This window comes from Salvelinus fontinalis, chromosome 13, assembly GCF_029448725.1.
Source record: "Salvelinus fontinalis isolate EN_2023a chromosome 13, ASM2944872v1, whole genome shotgun sequence".
NCBI classification, from domain to species: domain Eukaryota; kingdom Metazoa; phylum Chordata; class Actinopteri; order Salmoniformes; family Salmonidae; genus Salvelinus; species Salvelinus fontinalis.
In genome coordinates this window covers 45,840,415-45,860,851 of record NC_074677.1, presented here as the reverse complement: position 1 = coordinate 45,860,851, position 20,437 = coordinate 45,840,415, and the positions used below count along the sequence as shown (strand labels likewise).

Sequence of the window (20,437 nt, the reverse complement as noted above, 5' to 3'; positions counted from 1 at the left end):
AACCAGGACTGTCATACCCATGCTAATTTGGTACAGTATTTATCAGTTGATTTGATCATTATTTTGTCCGAACGGAGAACAACAGATCTGGCGTGTACGTGTCTGTCGTGTCCATCCCCAGTTGGTCTTGGAATGTGCCTGGAAAGACCGTTGTCTGACATACAATCTCGTCTCTCTGTCTTTCTCCTTCTCTTCATTCGCTTGTGCTCCGCTCCTGTCTCTTTCATGAATCTGTAGTCTTTTCCTTCTGTCTTTATATTCTCTTTCTTGCTCGCTCTCATCTATATTGCTCTCTTCCCTCCCTCTAGTAGTGTTGGTGTTCAGTGTTAATGAAGAGGGTAAATGGCTGAACCACAAATATATCTGCACTCATCGATTGATCAGCACCTTTTCTGTCTGTAATCAACATGGAGGTGGAATATTTCTCCCTCAACTGATCATAGTGAGTCGTGCATGGCTTTGGTGTGTGTGCATTTTGTGGCTTTTTCTGAGGCCAATGTGCTCGTTGAGTCTCACACACAAACGCTTACACACAAACACATACTCTTTCACACCTACATTGGTGGTAGGGGATAATGTCTGTGTTCAGTGTTAATGAGGAGGGTAAATGGCGTATCCATACGTATGTGTGTGTGTGTGTCTGTGTGAGAGAGAAAGAGCGTGCAGTAAAGCTAGAGCAGCCCTTACGCACTTCTGAGCAGTTGTTATGATTGGTCGAGACAGTTCGAATCTGTGATGAGAGCAGAGGGTATTCCACTGAGCTCTGTCCAATCACAGACTGTTACCATGCAGGGACACACACTGTACCAGCACATCCAAAACACACACACACGCTGTACATGCATAGTCAACAACTCATATTGACACACAAATGCATGTCCAACAACACACACACACACACACACACAGGTTCCCTCGCTTGTGTTGAAACTCTGAGCCATCCCCCGAGTCTCAAAAATGACAACATTAGGGGTGAGCGTGTGGGAGGTGAGAGAAGTAGAAGGAGTGAAAGAGAGTAGCTGGGAGCGACATAAAGTAAAAGAGTTAGGGAGAGAGAAATAGAAAGTAAATGGTAGAGATAGAGAGAGACAGAGAGAGAATGGCTGGCCATCGAGGTAGTATTGCAAGTGGCAACAACTACAAAAATGCCGTAACATCAAGACAATGATCATCCGATTTTTTACAAAGTAAAGAAATGGGCAGTGAGATCCATTAGTGCTGCTTTCTGCTGTTGGTCCTAGTGGTCGGGTAGGGTGAGGATGTGGAACGGCCAAGATGGCGGTGTCCATAGCAGATGCCGAGGCGTTTGAGAAGTAGCCAGAATGAACGACTAGACTCCTTAGAAGTTGACCAGGAGGTGTATGGAGCTTATATTTTAAAAACAGGAGAGTGGTCTTGGCGGAGTTGCTAACAAGCGGATGTATCTGAATTAGCTGTGTCCCTGAAAACCAACCTAGCTTCCTTTTCTGCTGAAAACCGGATGCGGGAACTCCACTCAAGCGTTTTCTTTTACGCCTGCTATGTTAGGTTAGGAGGAGAGTCACGAAGAGAAGGACGACACACTGCTTGGAATACTATCTGCGTTTTTCTGGAGGGTGAGAAACTTGAAGAGATCATAAGGCAGTGGGTAGAGAGCTGTGCTCAGTCTGCAACCAAGAACAAATATGATATTGACGTACTGACCATTGCCAGTCTGATAGATTAGCAGGCGCAGATTGTGGTGAACCAGAAGTCCAGCAAGAGGAAATGAGCTAAAGAAGCAATCCTGGCTCAATATGCCAATAGCTGTTTCCCCCCCAGTGGTGATAAATCCCTGTTAAACAACTCCAACATGGAGGAGGTTCTGAACAGGATGAAGCAGCAGAGGGACCAGGCTAAGACTTACATACGAAGAAACAGACAAGATACCGAATGAAAAGGATAAACTAGCCAAGCAGGACAGGAAGGGCAAGAAAAGGCTCACACAAAAATGGAAACACAAAAGATAAGAAAAACAAATGACACTTTGGGACACTGTCACATGAAATGTTTTGTTCCCGAACAAAAACACGTCTATTTTTGCCTATCCCATATTAGCACCATAGACATTAAAAGCAGATTAGCACGATTACAAATATAACAAGACATCTTTATGTTGTCGCGCGGATGCCCCGCCCCCCTCTACGTGTGACTGACAGGTCTGGACCCGAGAGAGCGCATGTAAATGAGCCGCGCTCGGGCGGAGCGGGTGCCCATGTGGACAGGCACCATGCCTTGTTGTTCTGTGCACTCATTGGCCAATTCGCATCGACATGTTTTAATGCGCTGCGGGCCAGGGGCGGGGTTAAACCCTGGAGAGCGGTCCCGAGTGGATCACACGGACGGAATCTCTCAGGGACTCCAGAGTCCCGCCAGGCGTTGACGCCACGCAGTTTAACGTCAAAAAGAGACCCAAACGCTTTCATATTCATAGACGCAATAAACGTTGGACTTTTGGAGCGACGGTGTCTGGCCTGTAGTGTGTGCAGGCAGCAGGCCACAGGCGGGATAACCCCTCTGTTTGGGTCTGATGTCCTCTACATACAGTAGCGCTCGCCAGCCGTCTTTTACCCCAGGCTGTAGTAACAGGGAGGGGTAGAAACGTGGAGGGCGGGCCCTGACTGCATTCGCCTTGTTATGTATTCCCGTGATCGCATCGCCATCTTGTTGCAATCCCTCTTTTACGTGTGAGAAATCATTTATCCAAGGAATATATTTTTACTCATTTTCTTTCCGGTGAGAGGAAGAAAGGAATAAACAGAGTGCGCGTTCGTGTCTGCTGCGTTCCAGACAGTGCTCCCCGGCGGATCTCGGCTGTGCCTTTTTTTTCTTCTGTCCTGGGCGATCGGGTAGCCTACGGTGAGGGGCGCACGATGAGCATCGACACTCTTCTGGAAGCGGCCAGATATCTGGAATGGCAAGCCCAGCAACAACAGATCACACATGGTAAGAACGGGGTACTCGGGTGGGAACCGGCGGGGGGCCTGTGGGAGTTCACAGTCTAGGTAAGCCTTTGGAATAGCACGATTTGGCTTGGTCGGTTTATTGGGGGGGTCCACACCTACTTTAAACCCGAACGGTCATGCATTCCCACCGATCAGCCTACGTCCTGCTGGGAAACATCGTTTTCACTCAATAGCCTGTTCATGGACCCTTTATCGGTCATTCATGAACATAGCCTGACTGACCCTCTATAGTTTTGACGAATGCATTTATTTTCATTTATCAATACGGGGAGCAGGAGGTATTTTTCTACCTCGGTTTCCGGGTTAAATCCCGGCTATATATAGCGTCGCTGCTACTCATATGCGCACTCTGTCTGTGTGTGGCTAGTTACGCTGTATCTACTGACATATTGCCGCGCGTTCTGCACTCCAGAACCATTCTGTGTTTGTTTCGGGTTGGCTTCAAAGCGTGTGTTGTTGCGTGCTACAATGTTGCAACTGTGGATCACACACACGCGTGTTACTATGTTACAACAGTACCATTACATGTACTATGTCGTCATTACAGCGTTCAGTCTTTTATACTCTTGGAAATTCTAAACATGTTTTGGGCGTAAAAGATAGGTCTAGTAGGGTGATATGTTAAGCTTGTTTTTGCAGTAGTAGACTAATGATTGCAGAGTTTTGGCAAGGCTACTGATGGTCGATGTTGCAATCTGGTCTCAGAGCATTTCGTATTATTCTTTATATAAATCCGAGACACTATTTAATATGTAACCATACCAAACATAAGTAACCATCTGTCTTATGATATGTTAAGGCAAAAACGAAAGAAGGGTGGTTGGTTGAGGTGGACACGGGTGGGTGTATAATGGGAAGTCTAGCAACCCAAAGGTTGTGAGTTCAAATTTTATCACAGACAACTTTATCATTTTAGCTAATTAGCAACTTTCAACTACTTACTACATTCTAGCTACTTTGCAACTATTTAATATGTAGTTAACTTGTAAACTTAACCCAAACCCCTGGCCTAGCTAATGTTAGCAAGCTAGCTAACGTTAGCCACCTAACTAGAATTTGTAACATATCATACGTTTAGCAAATTCGTAACATATCATACGTTTAGCAAATTCGTAACATATATTATGAATTGTAATTTGTAACATATCGTACGAAATGGGTGCTGGACATCCACAAATTAGTACATACTATACGAAACATAACATATCACACTAAATGGAGTGTCTTTGACTTACGTACAGAATAATACAAAATTATCTGATACCAGGTTGCATAGGGCGGTGGCAGGCAGCAGAACGACCGGAGAGGCTCCTGCAAGCAGGCTCTCTCTTTTACATAATGCTCTGACATTGCTCAGATATCTTATGACACTCCGGGGCGGGACACACACACAACCCTACTCCCTGTCCACTAAAGTAACTCCCTCCCTATGACAGAGCTGTGTGTGTGAAACGTTAAACACAGCATGGGTGTTCGTTTAACGGGGTTGAGAACTGAATCACAGTTATTCACAGGATATTTCATCGACGGTTGGTGATTTATCGCCACATATTGGGAAAAGGGCTTTTTGTTTCACTCATCTGGTGACGTGTCAGTTCATCCACACGCCCCTAGTGGCACATGTGCCTTAGAGGGCCTGCCCCCGATCACCACGTGCATGCCAGAATGACTGGCGCACAGGTCACAGTGGGGGGAAAGTAGGGCAACACCCCCTTCTCTCTTTTCTCCCCCTCCTCTATCTCCTCCCTTTTTTTCAAATCAAAAGTATATGGACACCTTTCTCCCTCTCTCAATGAAAGAGTTATGTAATTAATGTTTGCATGTTTTTACATCTGGAGCAGGGCTGAACAGAAACAGTGTGTGTGTGTGTGTGTGTGTGTGTGTGTGTGTGTGTGTGTGTGTGTGTGTGTGTGTGTGTGTGTGTGTGTGTGTGTGTGTGTGTGTGTGTGTGTGTGTGTGTGTGTGTGTGTGTGTGTGTGTGTGTGGTGTTGCATGTATGTACACTACATGACCAAAAGTATGTGGGTACCTGCTCATCCAATATCTCGTTCCAAAATCACAGACATTAATATGGATTTGGTCCCCCCTTTGCTGCTATAACAGCCTCCTCTCCTCTGAGAAGGCTTTCTACTAGATGTTGGAACATTGCTGCGGGAACTTGCTTCCATTCAGCCACAAGAGCATTAGTGAGGTCGGGCGCTGATGTTGGACGATTAAGCCTGTCCCGCAGTCGGCGTTCCAATTCATCCCAAAGGTGTCCGATGGGGTTGAGGTCAGGGCTCTGTGCAGGCCAGTCAAGTTCTTCCACACCAATCTCAACAAATCATTTCTGAATGGACCTGGCTTTGTGCACAGGGGCATTGTGATGCTGAAACAGGAAAGGGCCTTCCCCAAACTGTTGCCAAAAAGTTGGAAGCACAGAATTGTCTAGAATTTCATTGTATGCTGTAGCGTTAAGATTTCCCTTCCCTGGAATTAAGGGGCCAAGCCCGAACCATGAAAGACAGCCCCAGGGGTTCGATCCCAGGCTGTGTCACAGCCGGCCGTGACCGGGAGCCCTAGAGGGCGGCTCACAATTGGCCCAGCGTCGTCCAGTTAAGGGGAGGGTTTGGCTGGGGGGGGGTCTCCTTGCTCATCGCACTCTAGCGATGGTTGGCCGGGTGCCTGCCAGCTGACTTCGGTCATCAGTTGAACTGTGTTTCCTCCGACACATTGGTGCGACTGGCGTCCGGTTAAGTGAGCAGTGTGTTAAGATGCAGCGCAGTTTGGCGGATCATGTTTCGGAGGACGCATGACTTGCCCTTCACCTCTCCCAAGCCTGTTGGGGAGTTGCAGCGATGAGACAAAATCATAACTACAAATTGGGGAGAAGATGGGGTACAATTCAAAAAAGAGAAAAAAGAACAAAAAAACAGCCCCAGACCATTATTCCTCCTCCAACAAACGTTACAGTTGGCAGTATGCATTGGTGCAGGTAGTGTTCTCCTGGCATCTGCCAAACCCAGATTCGTCCATTGGACTGCCAGATGGTGAAGCATGATTCATCACTCCAGAGAATGTGATTTCACTGCTCGAGAGTCCAATGGCAGCGAGCTTTACACCACTCCAGCCAATGCTTGACATTGCGCATGGTGATCTTAGGCTTGTGTGTGGCTGCTCGGGCCATAGAAACCCATATCATGAAGCTCCCGACGAACAGTTCTTGTACTGACGTTGCTTCCAGGCTTCCAGAAGCAGTTTAGAACTCGGTAGTGAGTGTTGCAACCGAGGACAGACGATTTGTACGCGCTTCAGCACTCGGCGGTCCCGTTCTGTGAGCATGTGTGGCCTACCACTTTGTGGCTGAGACGTTGTTGCTCCTAGACATTTCCACTTCACAATAACAGCACTTACAGTTGACCGGGCCAGCTCTAGCAGGGTAGAAATTTGACGAACTGACTTGTTGGAAAGGAGGCGTCATATGACGGTGCCATGTTGAAAGCCACTGAGCTCTTCAGTAAGGCCATTCTACTCCCAATGTGTGTCTATGGAGATTGCATGGCTGTGAGCTCAATTTTATACACCTGTCAGCAACGGGTGTGGCTGAAATAGCCAAATCCAGTCATTTGAAAAGGCGTCCGCATACTTTTGTATATATAGTGTATGTATGTGTGAGAACCTTTTCAGAGCAGAAGAGAAAGGTCAGGGAGTCTGAAAAAGTGTGATTATCCCCCCCCCCCCTGTTGCAATGCAGAGGTCCATCTCTCCCTCCCAATCTCTCTAGTTTTCTCGTTTACTTATCCGTTCCTTTCTAAATGTAATCCATTAGTTACTAGTTACATGTCCAAAATTGTAATCAGTAACAATTTTGGATTAGCGTAATCTAATTACTTTCAGTAACTTTTAGATTACTTTTTAGACCAAAATTAATATTACCAATTGAACGACACACAATTTCCATATATCCCCCATAAAAACAACATATATATATTAGGATAAATCAATCTTAGAGTTTACATAGCTGGCCATAAATGGATGCTGCATTTAAATGTGTGGGTTATGTAGGATTCTTCTAACTCATTGCTTTCTACTTCAATAGAGATATTCATTTGATTAGGCTATATCTTTACATTAAAAACCAAAGGCTGTCAGATTTCTAGTCATTCCAATTCATTTAATACCACTTGATCTTCAAGAATCGGACTTAGAAATATATAGATTAGCCAAATTGTTTTACCTGAGCATAACCCAAAAACAAAGGACTTATTAGCCTACTCTGTTGTTTATGATTTTGTTGTCATGGAGAACTGATCGGGGCTCATTGCGTCGAGTTGAAAAATAAGTACTGCTCTCGTGGAATGGCATGCTTTGTGCACTACCCAACGTTTGTTTTGTACCTTTTATATAACTCGGCAAGTCAGTTAAGAACAAATTCTTATTTACAATGGCGGTCTATTTGCATGTGAAAATGAATGCAATATGCTACATTTGTTATAGGCCTATTGTTTACGGTTTTTGTTGGTGACACTTTGATATCTTGATCATTTGCAGCTGTTTAAGTCCATCGAAAGTGTGCGAGTTTGAGCATGTGTCCTTTAGGCCTATGAAAAAGAAGAAGAAAAAATCCCAGGACAAATTAGATTGAGCAATAAAAGCCCCAGTCATGGTCGTGTTAAATTAAAGTAATTTTTGCCAGTATGTAAAGCACAATACCACGGAGGAGTTTAGAAGGGAGAAACACCCTCAAACACCCTTATTCCACAGACTGGATAATCACTATGCAGCTGTTGCAAGAGCACATTTTTCACTGGCTGTCCACTGGTTGCTAAAACGATGCTTGAAAGGCAGCTTAAACTTCTTCAATTCAACTATTATTGGGTTAAAATACAGACATTTGTTTACAGCCTTCCACAACAACGGGCTCTTGAATGGCGCAGCGGTTTAAGGCACTGCATCTCAGTGCAAGAGGCGTCACTACAGTCCCTGGTTCGAATCCAGGCTGAATCACATCTGGCTGTGATTGGGTGTCCCATAGGGCGTTGCACGTTTGGCCAGGGTAGGTCTTCATTGTAAATAAGGATTTGTTCTTAACTAACTTGCCTAGTTAAATGAAGGTTAAATAAAAACAGCTAATTGCACCTTACGGATTGTAGTGAAATGAGAGAGCAGCAGTGTGATTCACATCATTGTGCTATGTAGATATCAATAATAAGTGATATCCATATCGCCCGTAAGCCACACCCCTGCTGTCGTCCTTACCTCCAGTTAGATGTACTGGATAATCCTTGGATGCTGACAGCAGTCACACCATTGGAAGACATAGCTTGGACTGTAGCCTACAAAAGCCTTTTCCAGCGATTCATCAAACCCATTTGGTGTCAATATGGTCTCTGACTTGTGGTCAGACTCGCTCAGGTGGAACAAACTGAAACTTGCGCCTTTTTCCAATGTGTGTGTGTGCGTGTCTGTCAAACTTCTAGCAATGTACACACAGTTGGTTTAGTAACGTGAATACTGTATGTACGGTGTATATTTGATATGTAGTACATTTAAGCATGAGTGAACTCCGTGTGTCGTCTTTTTAGTTAGTGTTCTTGTCTGTGGGATCCCTCGTGTCGTGTGCATCTAATTTTGCTATGGATCTATGGTTACTGCCGTTTCATTGAGCATGCTCATTTAAGACAAACCCCTTTTGTCTAGTGTGTGTGTGTGTGTGTGTGTGATTATGCTTGCCTGTGTGTCTGCTGTGTTTATTGATGTGCATATGTGTTGACCTGTGTGTGTACGTGTGCATGTGTGTAAGCGCACACCGTGTTTGGTGTGGATTGCCGTATGTTGCCGGCTCCAATGACACCGCTGGGTAGACCCATTACAACCACCCCAGGCCAACGCCCCATTCAACTCACCAGCCTATCACAGGCCTGGACCAAGGGCTTTCAGCGAGAGACCCTGTCCTCACGTCCCATCGGTCGGTCTGCCTCTAGGATGACATCATTGTGTTTGTGTGTGGGGAGGGGGGGAGTGGGTGTGTGTTCACCACTTCACCTAAGACAGTTTTGTCTGTGAAATATGAATTCTACTACATTTTTGTACTGCTATACGAGGTGAAGCCTTGAAGTCCCTACATTTCTAACCATCATCCCCCTCTCTCTTTACTGTTATGTTATTCTTCTCCTCGCCCAAAGAGGAGGAGCGTTGCAGAGAGAAGGCGGAGCTTCACAGCCGGGAGGCAGAGTCCAGACGAGCAGAGGTTGTGACCTGTGCGGACCAGCCAATCAGATTCAACCATGTCACCTGGGGGTCATCACAGCATTGGCCTGAGTCATCACAACATTGTCAGCACCAGCACCTCTCTCCCTCCTCTCACCCTCTTCCCCTCTCCCTCCCTCCTCCCCCCATCTCCATCGCTGTCATCCCCATGGTACCCGTTGTCACCGCTACGCCCTCTGTACCGCCCCTTCCCGTCATCACAACGATCGCTGCCGCGGCAACCTCACTCCACCTCGGAGGCGCCCAGGTGATGAAGGGAGGCTCCTCCCCTACTCGGCAGCAGCCAATCCAGCGCCAGCTGGCAGTCCAGGTGAAGGCGGAGCCTAACTCGATGACGCCACAGACGGGTGGAAGCCCTAGCCAATCCCAACCTCCAACTCAGATTCCGTACCCGACCTCCATCATCACCAAAGCCGCTTCCCAACATGCACTACTTCCCCAGCAAGCCATTCCCACGCAGCCGCGCCCAAACGGAACCATCATGGATGACCTGAGAGGGTTGGACGGGAAGAGACGACCTGGAGGGTGAGAGAGAGTCCTCGTTTTTGAGGGCATACATTTTGCATGGATTTTCACTGATCACCGACTAAGGAAACTGAATGATCTACAAATAATAAATGAGTAGTTATTTAGGATGCAAGGTGATTTGTAGATCAACCAGTCAACAGTGGAACACCACAAGTGTAGTTGAACAAATTGGAATGTCATCGAACACAAACAGTGTAGTCAAACATGATGGCATATCATCGAACACAAACAGTGTAGTCAAACATGATGGCATGTCATCGAACACAAACAGTGTAGTCAAACATGATGGCATATCATCGAACACAAACAGTGTAATCAAACATGATGGCATGTCATCGAACACAAACAGTGTAGTCAAACATGATGGCATGTCATCGAACACAAACAGTGTAGTCAAACATGATGGCATATCATCGAACACAAACAGTGTAATCAAACATGATGGCATGTCATCGAACACAAACAGTGTAGTCAAACATGATGTCATGTAATCGAACACAAACAGTGTAATCAAACATGATGGCATGTCATCGAACACAAACAGTGTAATCAAACATGATGGCATGTAATCGAACACGCACAGTGTAGTCAAACATGATGTCATGTAATCGAACACAAACAGTGTAATCAAACATGATGGCATGTCATCGAACACGCACAGTGTAGTCAAACATGATGTCATGTAATCGAACATACACAGTGTAATCAAACATGATGGCATGTAATTGAACATACACAGTGTAGTCAAACATGATGGCATGTAATCAAACACGCACAGTGTAGTCAAACATGATGGCATGTAATCGAACACGCACAGTGTAGTCAAACATGATGGCATGTCATCGAACACAAACAGTGTAATCAAACATGATGGCATGTAATCGAACATACACAGTGTAATCAAACATGATGTCATGTAATCGAACATACACAGTGTAGTCAAACATGATGGCATGTAATCGAACACGCACAGTGTAATCAAACATGATGTCATGTAATCGAACACGCACAGTGTAATCAAACATGATGTCATGTAATCGAACATACACAGTGTAGTCAAACATGATGGCATGTAATCGAACACGCACAGTGTAATCAAACATGATGTCATGTAATCGAACATACACAGTGTAGTCAAACATGATGGCATGTAATCGAACACGCACAGTGTAATCAAACATGATGTCATGTAATCCAACATACACAGTGTAGTCAAACATGATGGCATGTAATCGAACACGCACAGTGTAGTCAAACATGATGTCATGTAATCGAACACGCACAGTGTAATCAAACATGATGGCATGTAATCGAACACGCACAGTGTAGTCAAACATGATGGCATGTAATCGAACATACACAGTGTAGTCAAACATGATGGCATGTAATCGAACACGCACAGTGTAATCAAACATGATGGCATGTAATTGAACATACACAGTGTAGTCAAACATGATGGCATGTAATCGAACATACACAGTGTAGTCAAACATGATGGCATGTAATCGAACACGCACAGTGTAATCAAACATGATGTCATGTAATCGAACATACACAGTGTAGTCAAACATGATGGCATGTAATCGAACACGCACAGTGTAATCAAACATGATGGCATGTAATTGAACATACACAGTGTAGTCAAACATGATGGCATGTAATCAAACACGCACAGTGTAGTCAAACATGATGGCATGTAATCGAACACGCACAGTGTAGTCAAACATGATGGCATGTAATCGAACACGCACAGTGTAGTCAAACATGATGTCATGTAATCGAACACAAACAGTGTAATCAAACATGATGGCATGTAATCAAACACGCACAGTGTAGTCAAACATGATGTCATGTAATCGAACACGCACAGTGTAGTCAAACATGATGTCATGTAATCGAACACGCACAGTGTAGTCAAACATGATGGCATGTAATCAAACACGCACAGTGTAGTCAAACATGATGTCATGTAATCGAACACAAACATGATGGTATATCATCGAACACGCACAGTGTAATCAAACATGATGTCATGTAATCGAACACAAACAGTGTAATCAAACATGATGGCATGTAATCGAACACGCACAGTGTAATCAAACATGATGTCATGTAATCGAACATACACAGTGTAATCAAACATGATGTCATGTAATCGAACACAAACAGTGTAGTCAAACATGATGGCATGTAATCGAACACAAACATGATGGCATGTAATCGAACACAAACAGTGTAGTCAAACATGATGGCATGTCATCGAACACAAATATGATGTCATGTAATCGAACACAAACAGTGTAGTCAAACATGTTGGCATGTCATCGAACACAAATATGATGTCATGTAATCGAACACAAACAGTGTAGTCAAACATGATGTCATGTAATCGAACACAAACAGTGTAGTCAAACATGATGGCATGTAATCGAACACAAACAGTGTAGTCAAACATGATGTCATGTAATCGAACACAAACAGTGTAGTCAAACATGATGGCATGTAATCGAACACAAACAGTGTAGTCAAACATGATGTCATATCATCGAACACAAACAGTGTAGTCAAACATGATGGCATGTAATCGAACACAAACAGTGTAGTCAAACACCAACAATTGGTGTGGAAGTCAGTTTTTATGCAGATGTTGTGTTTTGCAGAGCTGGAACCAGAGAGGTGCACAACAAACTGGAGAAGAACAGAAGAGCTCACTTGAAGGATTGTTTTGATACGCTTAAGAAGAACGTTCCAAACGTAGATGAGAAGAAGACCTCCAACCTCAGTGTTCTACGCAGCGCCCTGAGATACATACAGGTAGGCTACATGTGTGTGTGACGTTAGGGTGGTGCATTCTCCTTTTCCCCTTTCCCTCTGCCTTTTATCTTGCTTGTTTTGCTCTCATTCTCGCTTCCATTTCAAATAAATGTTTTTTTCTTTATTAGCCAAAATTCACGGAAAACAAAGCGATCTGAGCTGTATTCTAATTAAGCTACCATTTCCTTTTTTCTCTCATTCCCTCCCTCCCTCTCTTTTCCTGGATCCTTGGCCACGTGAGTTGAGAGCACATGGCTAACGGGAGCTCAGTGACGTCAACCCTCCCTCCCTCTACCCCCTCCCTCTGGCCCGCTTGGCTATGCCCCTCCCTCGCCCTCATGGCAGAGTGGGAGAGACACACTGAGCACACTCTGTTCTGCTGCTGCCTCTTTGTCTCTACCTCCCTCTCCCTGTCTACCTCTGTTTCTTTCTCTTTTTCGCACTGTCATCCCTCTTTCCTTCTCATGCTTTCTCTTTCCAGTTATACATCCCTTTCTCTCCCCCTTTTCCTCTCCTCCCCCCTCTCTCGGTTTCTGCCCTTTAGAACACTTGGTAACCATAGAGACAGGCGGCAGGTGGTCAGAACACTGCAGGAGGTCCAGTTCTTTACTCAGTGTGTGTGTGTGTGTGTGTGTGTGTGTGTGTGTGTGTGTGTGTGTGTGTGTGTGTGTGTGTGTGTGTGTGTGTGTGTGTGTGTGTGTGTGTGTTCGCGGGTGTATTTATTCAAGGATGTGTTTGTGGAATTGTGTGTTAAGTCTGCAGGGTTTGTACTTACACCAGCACACTGCTCCTTTTAACAAGGGCAGACAAAATGAAAAATATTATGCTGATTGATGATGAGGATCATGATGACGAAGGCTTTTCAAAAACAGGTGCTGTGGTTGTTTTGAGGATGATATCTCTGGAAGCACACTGGTCACTGATACAATGATCTCTGGGGGGGGGTATCGACAGGAGATCTCCATCCTAGTGATGGAGAGAGAGAGGGGGAGCAAAGAGAGATGAGGGAAAGGGATGAGGGAACCTTAGAGGGGAGTAGGAGATACACTTCATGGCCAAAAGTTTCATATAAGTGGATGTCTATTTCAGCCACACTCGTTGCTGACAGGTGTATAAAATCGAGCACACGGCCATGCAATCTCCATAGACAAACATTGGCAGTAGAATGGCTATAATGAAGTGACTTTCAACGTAGCACCGTCATAGGATGCCACCTTTCCAACAAGTCAGCTTGTCAAATTTCTGCTCTGCTAGAGCTGCCCCGGTCGACTGTAAGTGCTGTTATTGTGAAGTGGAAACGTTTAGGAGCAACAATGGCTCAGCTGCGAAGTGGTAGGCCACAGAACCGCTGAAGAGTGTAGCGCATAAACATTGTCTGTCCTCGGTTGCAACACTCACTACCGAGTTCTAAACTGCCTCAGGAAGCAACGTCAGTACAAAAACTGTTCGTCGGGAGCTTCATGAAATGGGTTTCCATGTCCAAGCAGCCACACACACAAGCCTAAGATCACCATGCGCAATGCCAAGCGTCGACTGGAGTGGTGTAAAGCTCGCTACCATTGGACTCTGGAGCAATGGAAACACATTCTCTGGAGTGATGAATCACGCTTCACCATCTGGCCGTCCCACAGACGAATCTGGGTTTGACGGATGCCGGGAGAACACTACCTGCCCAAATGCATAGTGCCAACTGTAAAGTTTGGTGGAGGAGGAATAATGGTCTGGGGCTGTTTTTCATGGTTCTGTGTAGGCCCCTTAGTTCCAGTGAAGGGAAATCTTAACACTACGGCATACAATTACATTCTAGACGATTCTGTGCTTCCAACTTTGTGGCAACAGTTTGGGGAAGGCTCCTTGCTGTTTCAGCATGACAATGCCCCCGTGCACAAAGCGAGGTCCATACAGAAAGGGTTTGTTGAGATCGGTGTGGAAGAACTTGACTGGTCTGCACAGAACCCTGACCTCAACCCCATCGAACACCTTTGGGATGAATTGGAACGCCGACTGCGAGTCAGGCCTATACGCCCAACATCAATGCCCGACCTCAGCTGAACGCTGCGGGGACTTGATTCCAATCTTCCAACATCTAGTGCAAAGCCTTCCCAGAAGAGTGGAGGATGTTATAACAGCAAAAGGGGACCAACTCCATATTAATGTTCATGATTTTGGAATGATATGTTCGACGACCAGTCCACATACTTTTGGCCTTATAGTGTATATGGAAGTGGGGGATGGAGGAAAGGAGAGGGGGATTGAAGGGGGGATTAAGGAAGAGAGGGGAGACGTCAGCTAGAGCAGTAAGCTGGAAAACAGCCAATTACATGACATTTTAGATGAAATTACACCTTTATATCTTCCAATTAGATTCCTCCTTATATACTGTCACTCCCCTGCTCAACCGCAGAAACCCTTGTGGATGTTGTTACCAAGGAAACGGCTATGTGTGGCTGCTGTTGCCGTGGTGTTGGAGACGCAAGTAGACCTAATGAACACACACACACACACCCACCAACCTGCGCTTTCCTCTCCTGCACCACCATGCGTGTCATCATCGGGAAGGTGTGTGTGTGTGTGTGTGTTGAGCTGGTCTGTTCACCAACACACACAATTACACCAATACACACAGTTAGACAAACACACTCGCATCCAGACACCGAGCCAGTTGATCAATGAATAGTCAGTAGTGCACGGAGAGAAGGAAAGGCTATCATACATATAGCTATCAAAATGACTCGTTTCATTTCTTCGCGGATATTGATGAATGAATAGGCAATGTAAAAATGAATGCTTTGTCTCACATGATAGGATTATCAATATGATTAATGGTACAACAAACCACACAGACGGTACAAGCGTATAGGCTAATCCTGATCACTGGACTCCACACACAGCTCTCTTACAAAGCTCCAGTAACACCTCTGCAGAGAGAAATGGGAGCCCTTTGAATGTTGAGCCGGAATGGAGTGTTCCTGGCTAGCAGTGAATGTAGTGTATTTGGAGGGGTGGGGAGAGAAACTGACCTCGCGTGTGGGACTCCATCACGTGCCTGCTAAGAGTAAACCGCTTTGCTCACTGAACTCAGTGCCCTGTAGTCGGATCATGTGATGTCCCTCTCTCTCTCTCTCTCTCTCCCTTTTTCGTTTGTTTTCTATCCGTCTTCTCCTCGATCCCATCTCTATTATCGCCGCCATCTTGTGATCTTCTGTTCTCTAACTCTTTCTGTCCACCCCGTGCTCTCTCACTCCCCCGTTCTCCCTCTCAGTAGAGAGTTGCGTGTGCCTGTGTTTAGGAGCCCCTCAGACCACTCAGTAACTTGGCCGGAGAACCATGACTACTGCGCACCTCTCTCTCCCTTCCTTTTCCCCCATCACTTCTTTCCCTCGCTCCCTCTCATAAGTTTACTCTCCTCTCTCCGTGTTGTCTGGAGTGCACACACACACGGGTGGGTCAGTTTTGGGCAGCTGTTATTGGTTTACGTGACGTGTGTGTTTGCATGTGTGTTCTGAGCAAGGAGTGTGTTCATGTCCCTTTTCTCCGACTTTGTGAATGAGTTTAACTTATGGTCACGTGTAACAAGTGTGTTGGTATTACATATGCCGATGTGTGTGTGTGTGTATCTCCCTGTCCCCCAGACTCTGAAGCGAAAGGAGAAGGAGTATGAACATGAGATGGAGCGTCTGGCGAGAGAGAAGATTTCCACGCAGCAGAGACTGGCTGAGCTGAAGAACGAGCTAAGTCAGTGTATGGACGTTATGGAGATAGACAAGGTCCTCAGACAGACCGTACAACCAGAGGACGACCAGGCTTCTACTTCTACTGCCTCAGGTACACACACACACAGACACTTGCAGAAGGAAGCATGCTGTGTGCATACCAGGGTTTCTGTTAGAAACACATTTGACCGTCATGCTTATCAGTCTATAGCAGTATTTCCCAAACCTGGTCCCGGGGACCCCTTAGGGGCTCCTAGCACTACACAGTTGATTCAAATAATCAGCAAGCTTTGATTATTTCAATCAGTTGTGTAGTGTTAGGGCAAAAACCAAAACAGGGACACCTTGGGGTCCCCAGGACCGAGTTTGGGAAATGCTGGCCTACAGGTTCATTTGCATAATATGGTGGGATTAAATTCCTGTGTGTATGTGTGTATTTCCGTTAGTCATCATGTAGCCTCTCTTATTTATCCAACACAACTGTCACGCGTGCACAGCACACAGTGCCTATTTTGAGCAGGATGTTTCTCCTCGGCTGGTGCTACTGAAGTACAACGTGTGCTTTTGTAAGCCCGTTCATTGTGCAACAATTTGAAATGCAATCTTGTGTTAAGTTTCGGTGAACAATTAAAAAGAACTAGGCGTACTATTTGTATTTGTCAACTGGTAGCCATATTGAAGCACACCTCCCATTCACCATTAAAGGGCAGGCAACAGGCTACCAGTGCGTCACCACCACTTTACAATGTGAGCTGGAGGCAGTATGCATTCTGAACACACAGGCCTACTTAATAGTTCGAAACCTGACTGTTTTACTTCATATTATAAAGGCATGTCTCACCTTGCTTCATAGCAGCCTATAGGCAAATCTGACCAGGGACATCTTACCTTGATTCATAGCAGCCTATAGGCAAATCTGACCATGGATGTCTTACCTTGCTTCATAGCAGAGCAGCCTATAGGCAAATCTTACCAGGGGCGTCTTACCTTGCTTCATAGCAGCCTATAGGCAAATCTGACCAGAGACGTCTTACCTTGCTTCATAGCAGAGCAGCCTATAGGCAAATCTGACCAGAGACGTCTTACCTTGCTTCATAGCAGAGCAGCCTAGAGGCAAATCTGACCATGGACGTCTTACCTTGCTTCATAGCAGAGCAGCCTATAGGCAAATCTGACCAGAGACGTCTTACCTTGCTTCATAGCAGAGCAGCCTATAGGCAAATCTGACCAGAGACGTCTTACCTTGCTTCATAGCAGAGCAGCCTAGAGGCAAATCTGACCATGGACGTCTTACCTTGCTTCATAGCAGCCTATAGGCAAATCTGACCATGGAAACGCGGAGGCAATTATTTTATAGACTTCATAGGCGACGCGTGAGTTTCACATTTTTGGGAACCTTACAATTTATTCTACCATTTCTAATCGATCTGTGTGCCAGTCAGGAGTTTCATATGCGCATGTTCGTGGAACAGTTTCATTTCAATAACATCGTTTTTCCCCCTCAAAATCATTGTCACGTGGTTCATCATAAAAATGTGAAAGTAAAAATGTAACTAAGAGAGCGAGAGCACGTCGTCACATTGATACACGGGATCCTTTGGCAGTTAAAGAAATGAGCGCATGGAACTCATAGTCTATAGGCCAATGCTGCAGTAGGCCTGTAACTTCCATTTTCAACTAAGTCGAAATGCGTAAAACCCGACAAATAAAAACTAGATCAATTCAGGTTCATTCATCTCTCTACTCAGCCTCACTGCCCCCCTTTCTCTCTTTTTTTTTTAATCAATTCCCCATTAGGCCTACATACGTTTACTGCTGGGGACATACGTAATGGGACATTGACCAACAAAAATGAACAATCAAAAGGGCAAATAATTTACACAATGAATGTGCAAGGAGACAGCTGAGCCAGCCATTCTGGAGAGAGACTCACCTATATCTATGCCACACACACCTCTCCCCTTCTTCTTGTCTCAACATTTTTAAATTATACTCGAGGCACATTATCTTCACACATATCTTAGATACTTTTCACTGACAGCCGCAGCTCAATCAGCTAGGCCTATTGCCATGCGCTCTGGCCAAATTGCCTTATTCCCAAATAGGCGTAGGCCTACAAGCTTGTGATTTGAAACAATCCACAGCTATATATATTTAAAAAAAAAAAAAAAAGCGAATGATCCTCGATTCCTTTGTGGCGAAGTCATGCTTTCTGGTGATTAATTTGATGTTTAGACAGGAGTTTATTTATAACTGTCTACTTCCTAGCCTATTTGACTTCATATGCCATTTCTCCCCTGTTCTATTGGTTTTCATATCAACTTTCTTCCGTTGTCCAGAAGCCAAAGGCATTATCCTAGTCATATTAGCAACAAATCTAAGTTTAACAGATTTTCATCTCCATCACAACTGCTCTTCTCAGTTTCACTGTTTAGAATACTTTTCCCTCAAATTACATTTTTGTTTGAAAATTGTGTTTTATTGGCTACTTCAATACAGGAGTTGCATGTTCTTCTAAAACTAATGACCATAATCTATATGTGATTTTTGTCATTCTGAGCACAGTGAGTGGATTCCCTAATGGGTTACGCACCACAGTTATGCATATGGGTCCGGGTCATTTGTCAGATGGAGGGTAAATTGAAATCTTCCCGGTCACGCTGTCCAGCACCACAGAAACCCTGGTGTAGACATACATGTCAATATGTGTGATGTGTTCTTATAGTGTACCGTATGAGTAATCGCTCTCCCTCTCTCTCTTTCAGAAGGGGAAGACAACTTTAACCAGGACATTGATGAAGACCTCTCCCCTCCTCCTCCACCCTTCTCCCTCCCCATTATACAGGCCAAATCATTCCTCACTCCTCACCTCTCCATCACACACAAGACCCTTTCCTCTGGGGTTCTGACCAGCCCCTCCCTCTTGGCCCCCCCTCCTCACCCCCAAGCTATCGCCCCCGCCCCGCCACCTCACCCCCATCCGACAGTCCAAGTCTCGCCCAAAGTCATCGCCCACCCATCCGTCATCCAGGCTGTCAATCACGTCCTCCCGGCTAATCACAAACACCTTACGCACATCGCTCCCTCCCCCAATCCTGCCTCCTCCATCTCGCAGCCAATCACAGCAGCCGCCGCCGCTGCCCACCAGACAATCACGGCCCAGCCCATCGGACACATCACCGTCCACCCTGTGGCCCACCTGGGAGGTCCCCTGCCCCCCCACATGTACCCCCAGGGATTGACGGTCTCCCAGCCCACAGTGTTGGGGCATATCACCCACACCTTCACCCACCACACCCTTCCCCACGTCCAGGCTAGCCATGCTACCGCTAACGTGCCCCAGGTCAATGGGGCGGCAGTGCCTGGCCAGTGTGGCTCGTCCCTGGGGAAGCCCACAACCATGCTGGCCCACCACCATCACCACCACCACCCACAGCTGGTGGGACAAACCACCGTCCTCAACCCAGTCACCATGGTGACTGTACCACCATTCCCTGTTAGCACACTCAAACTGGCCTGAGAGACAGGACAGGGAGGGGAGAGAGTGAGAGGGGGAGGGCGTGACAGAGAGAGCGAGAGAGGGGGAGGGCGACAGAGAGAGAGGGGGAGGGCGCGACAGAGAGCGAGGGGGAGGGCGCGAGAGGGGGTGGGCTCGACAGAGAGAGGGGGAGGGCGCGAGAGAGAGTGGGGACAGCAGGGGTGCGTTCAGTTCGCTTCAACGTTTGCTACGCAGTGTGACGTTTGTACCATTCTTCAACGTTTGCTCCCGTTTGGTGAGTATAGCGAGGTGTGGCCTGATCAATATGGGTGTGACCATTTGAAAAACTCGCAAAACTCATGCAGCACACCATATAGTAATCGCCCTCTTTGCCTCCATAATCAAAGTTCATCAACTGGTCGTTCAGTACGGTTTCCGCTGAATTCAACGTTGCACACCGTTCTGTCGTACTGAATGCAACCCTGGACTCAGTCACAACCTGACAGACAGGGCAGGAAGAGAAAGAGCGAGCGAAGGCATTGGTGCTCATTGGAGCATTGATCCCAGGTACCAAGGAGTACATCATCAGGTTGATTCAGACTACAGGATTTGTGACCAGAACATTCCTCCCCAGAACATTAACTCTCAAGACTTATGGGTAAAACTCAAAT

The 20,437-nt window shown here is 46.0% G+C and overlaps 1 protein-coding gene across 1 annotated transcript; it reads left to right on the top strand.

The window, feature by feature from the left end:
- Window positions 1-1,437: 1,437 nt before the first annotated feature.
- Window positions 1,438-19,863, top strand: LOC129868790 (max-binding protein MNT-like). Its single transcript, XM_055943024.1, has 5 exons — window positions 1,438-2,964; window positions 9,149-9,758; window positions 12,422-12,575; window positions 16,208-16,400; window positions 19,054-19,863. The coding sequence occupies exons 1-5, from the start codon at window positions 2,892-2,894 to the stop codon at window positions 19,806-19,808; spliced, it is 1,785 nt and encodes a 594-aa protein (XP_055798999.1). The 5' UTR covers window positions 1,438-2,891; the 3' UTR covers window positions 19,809-19,863.
- Window positions 19,864-20,437: the final 574 nt, after the last annotated feature.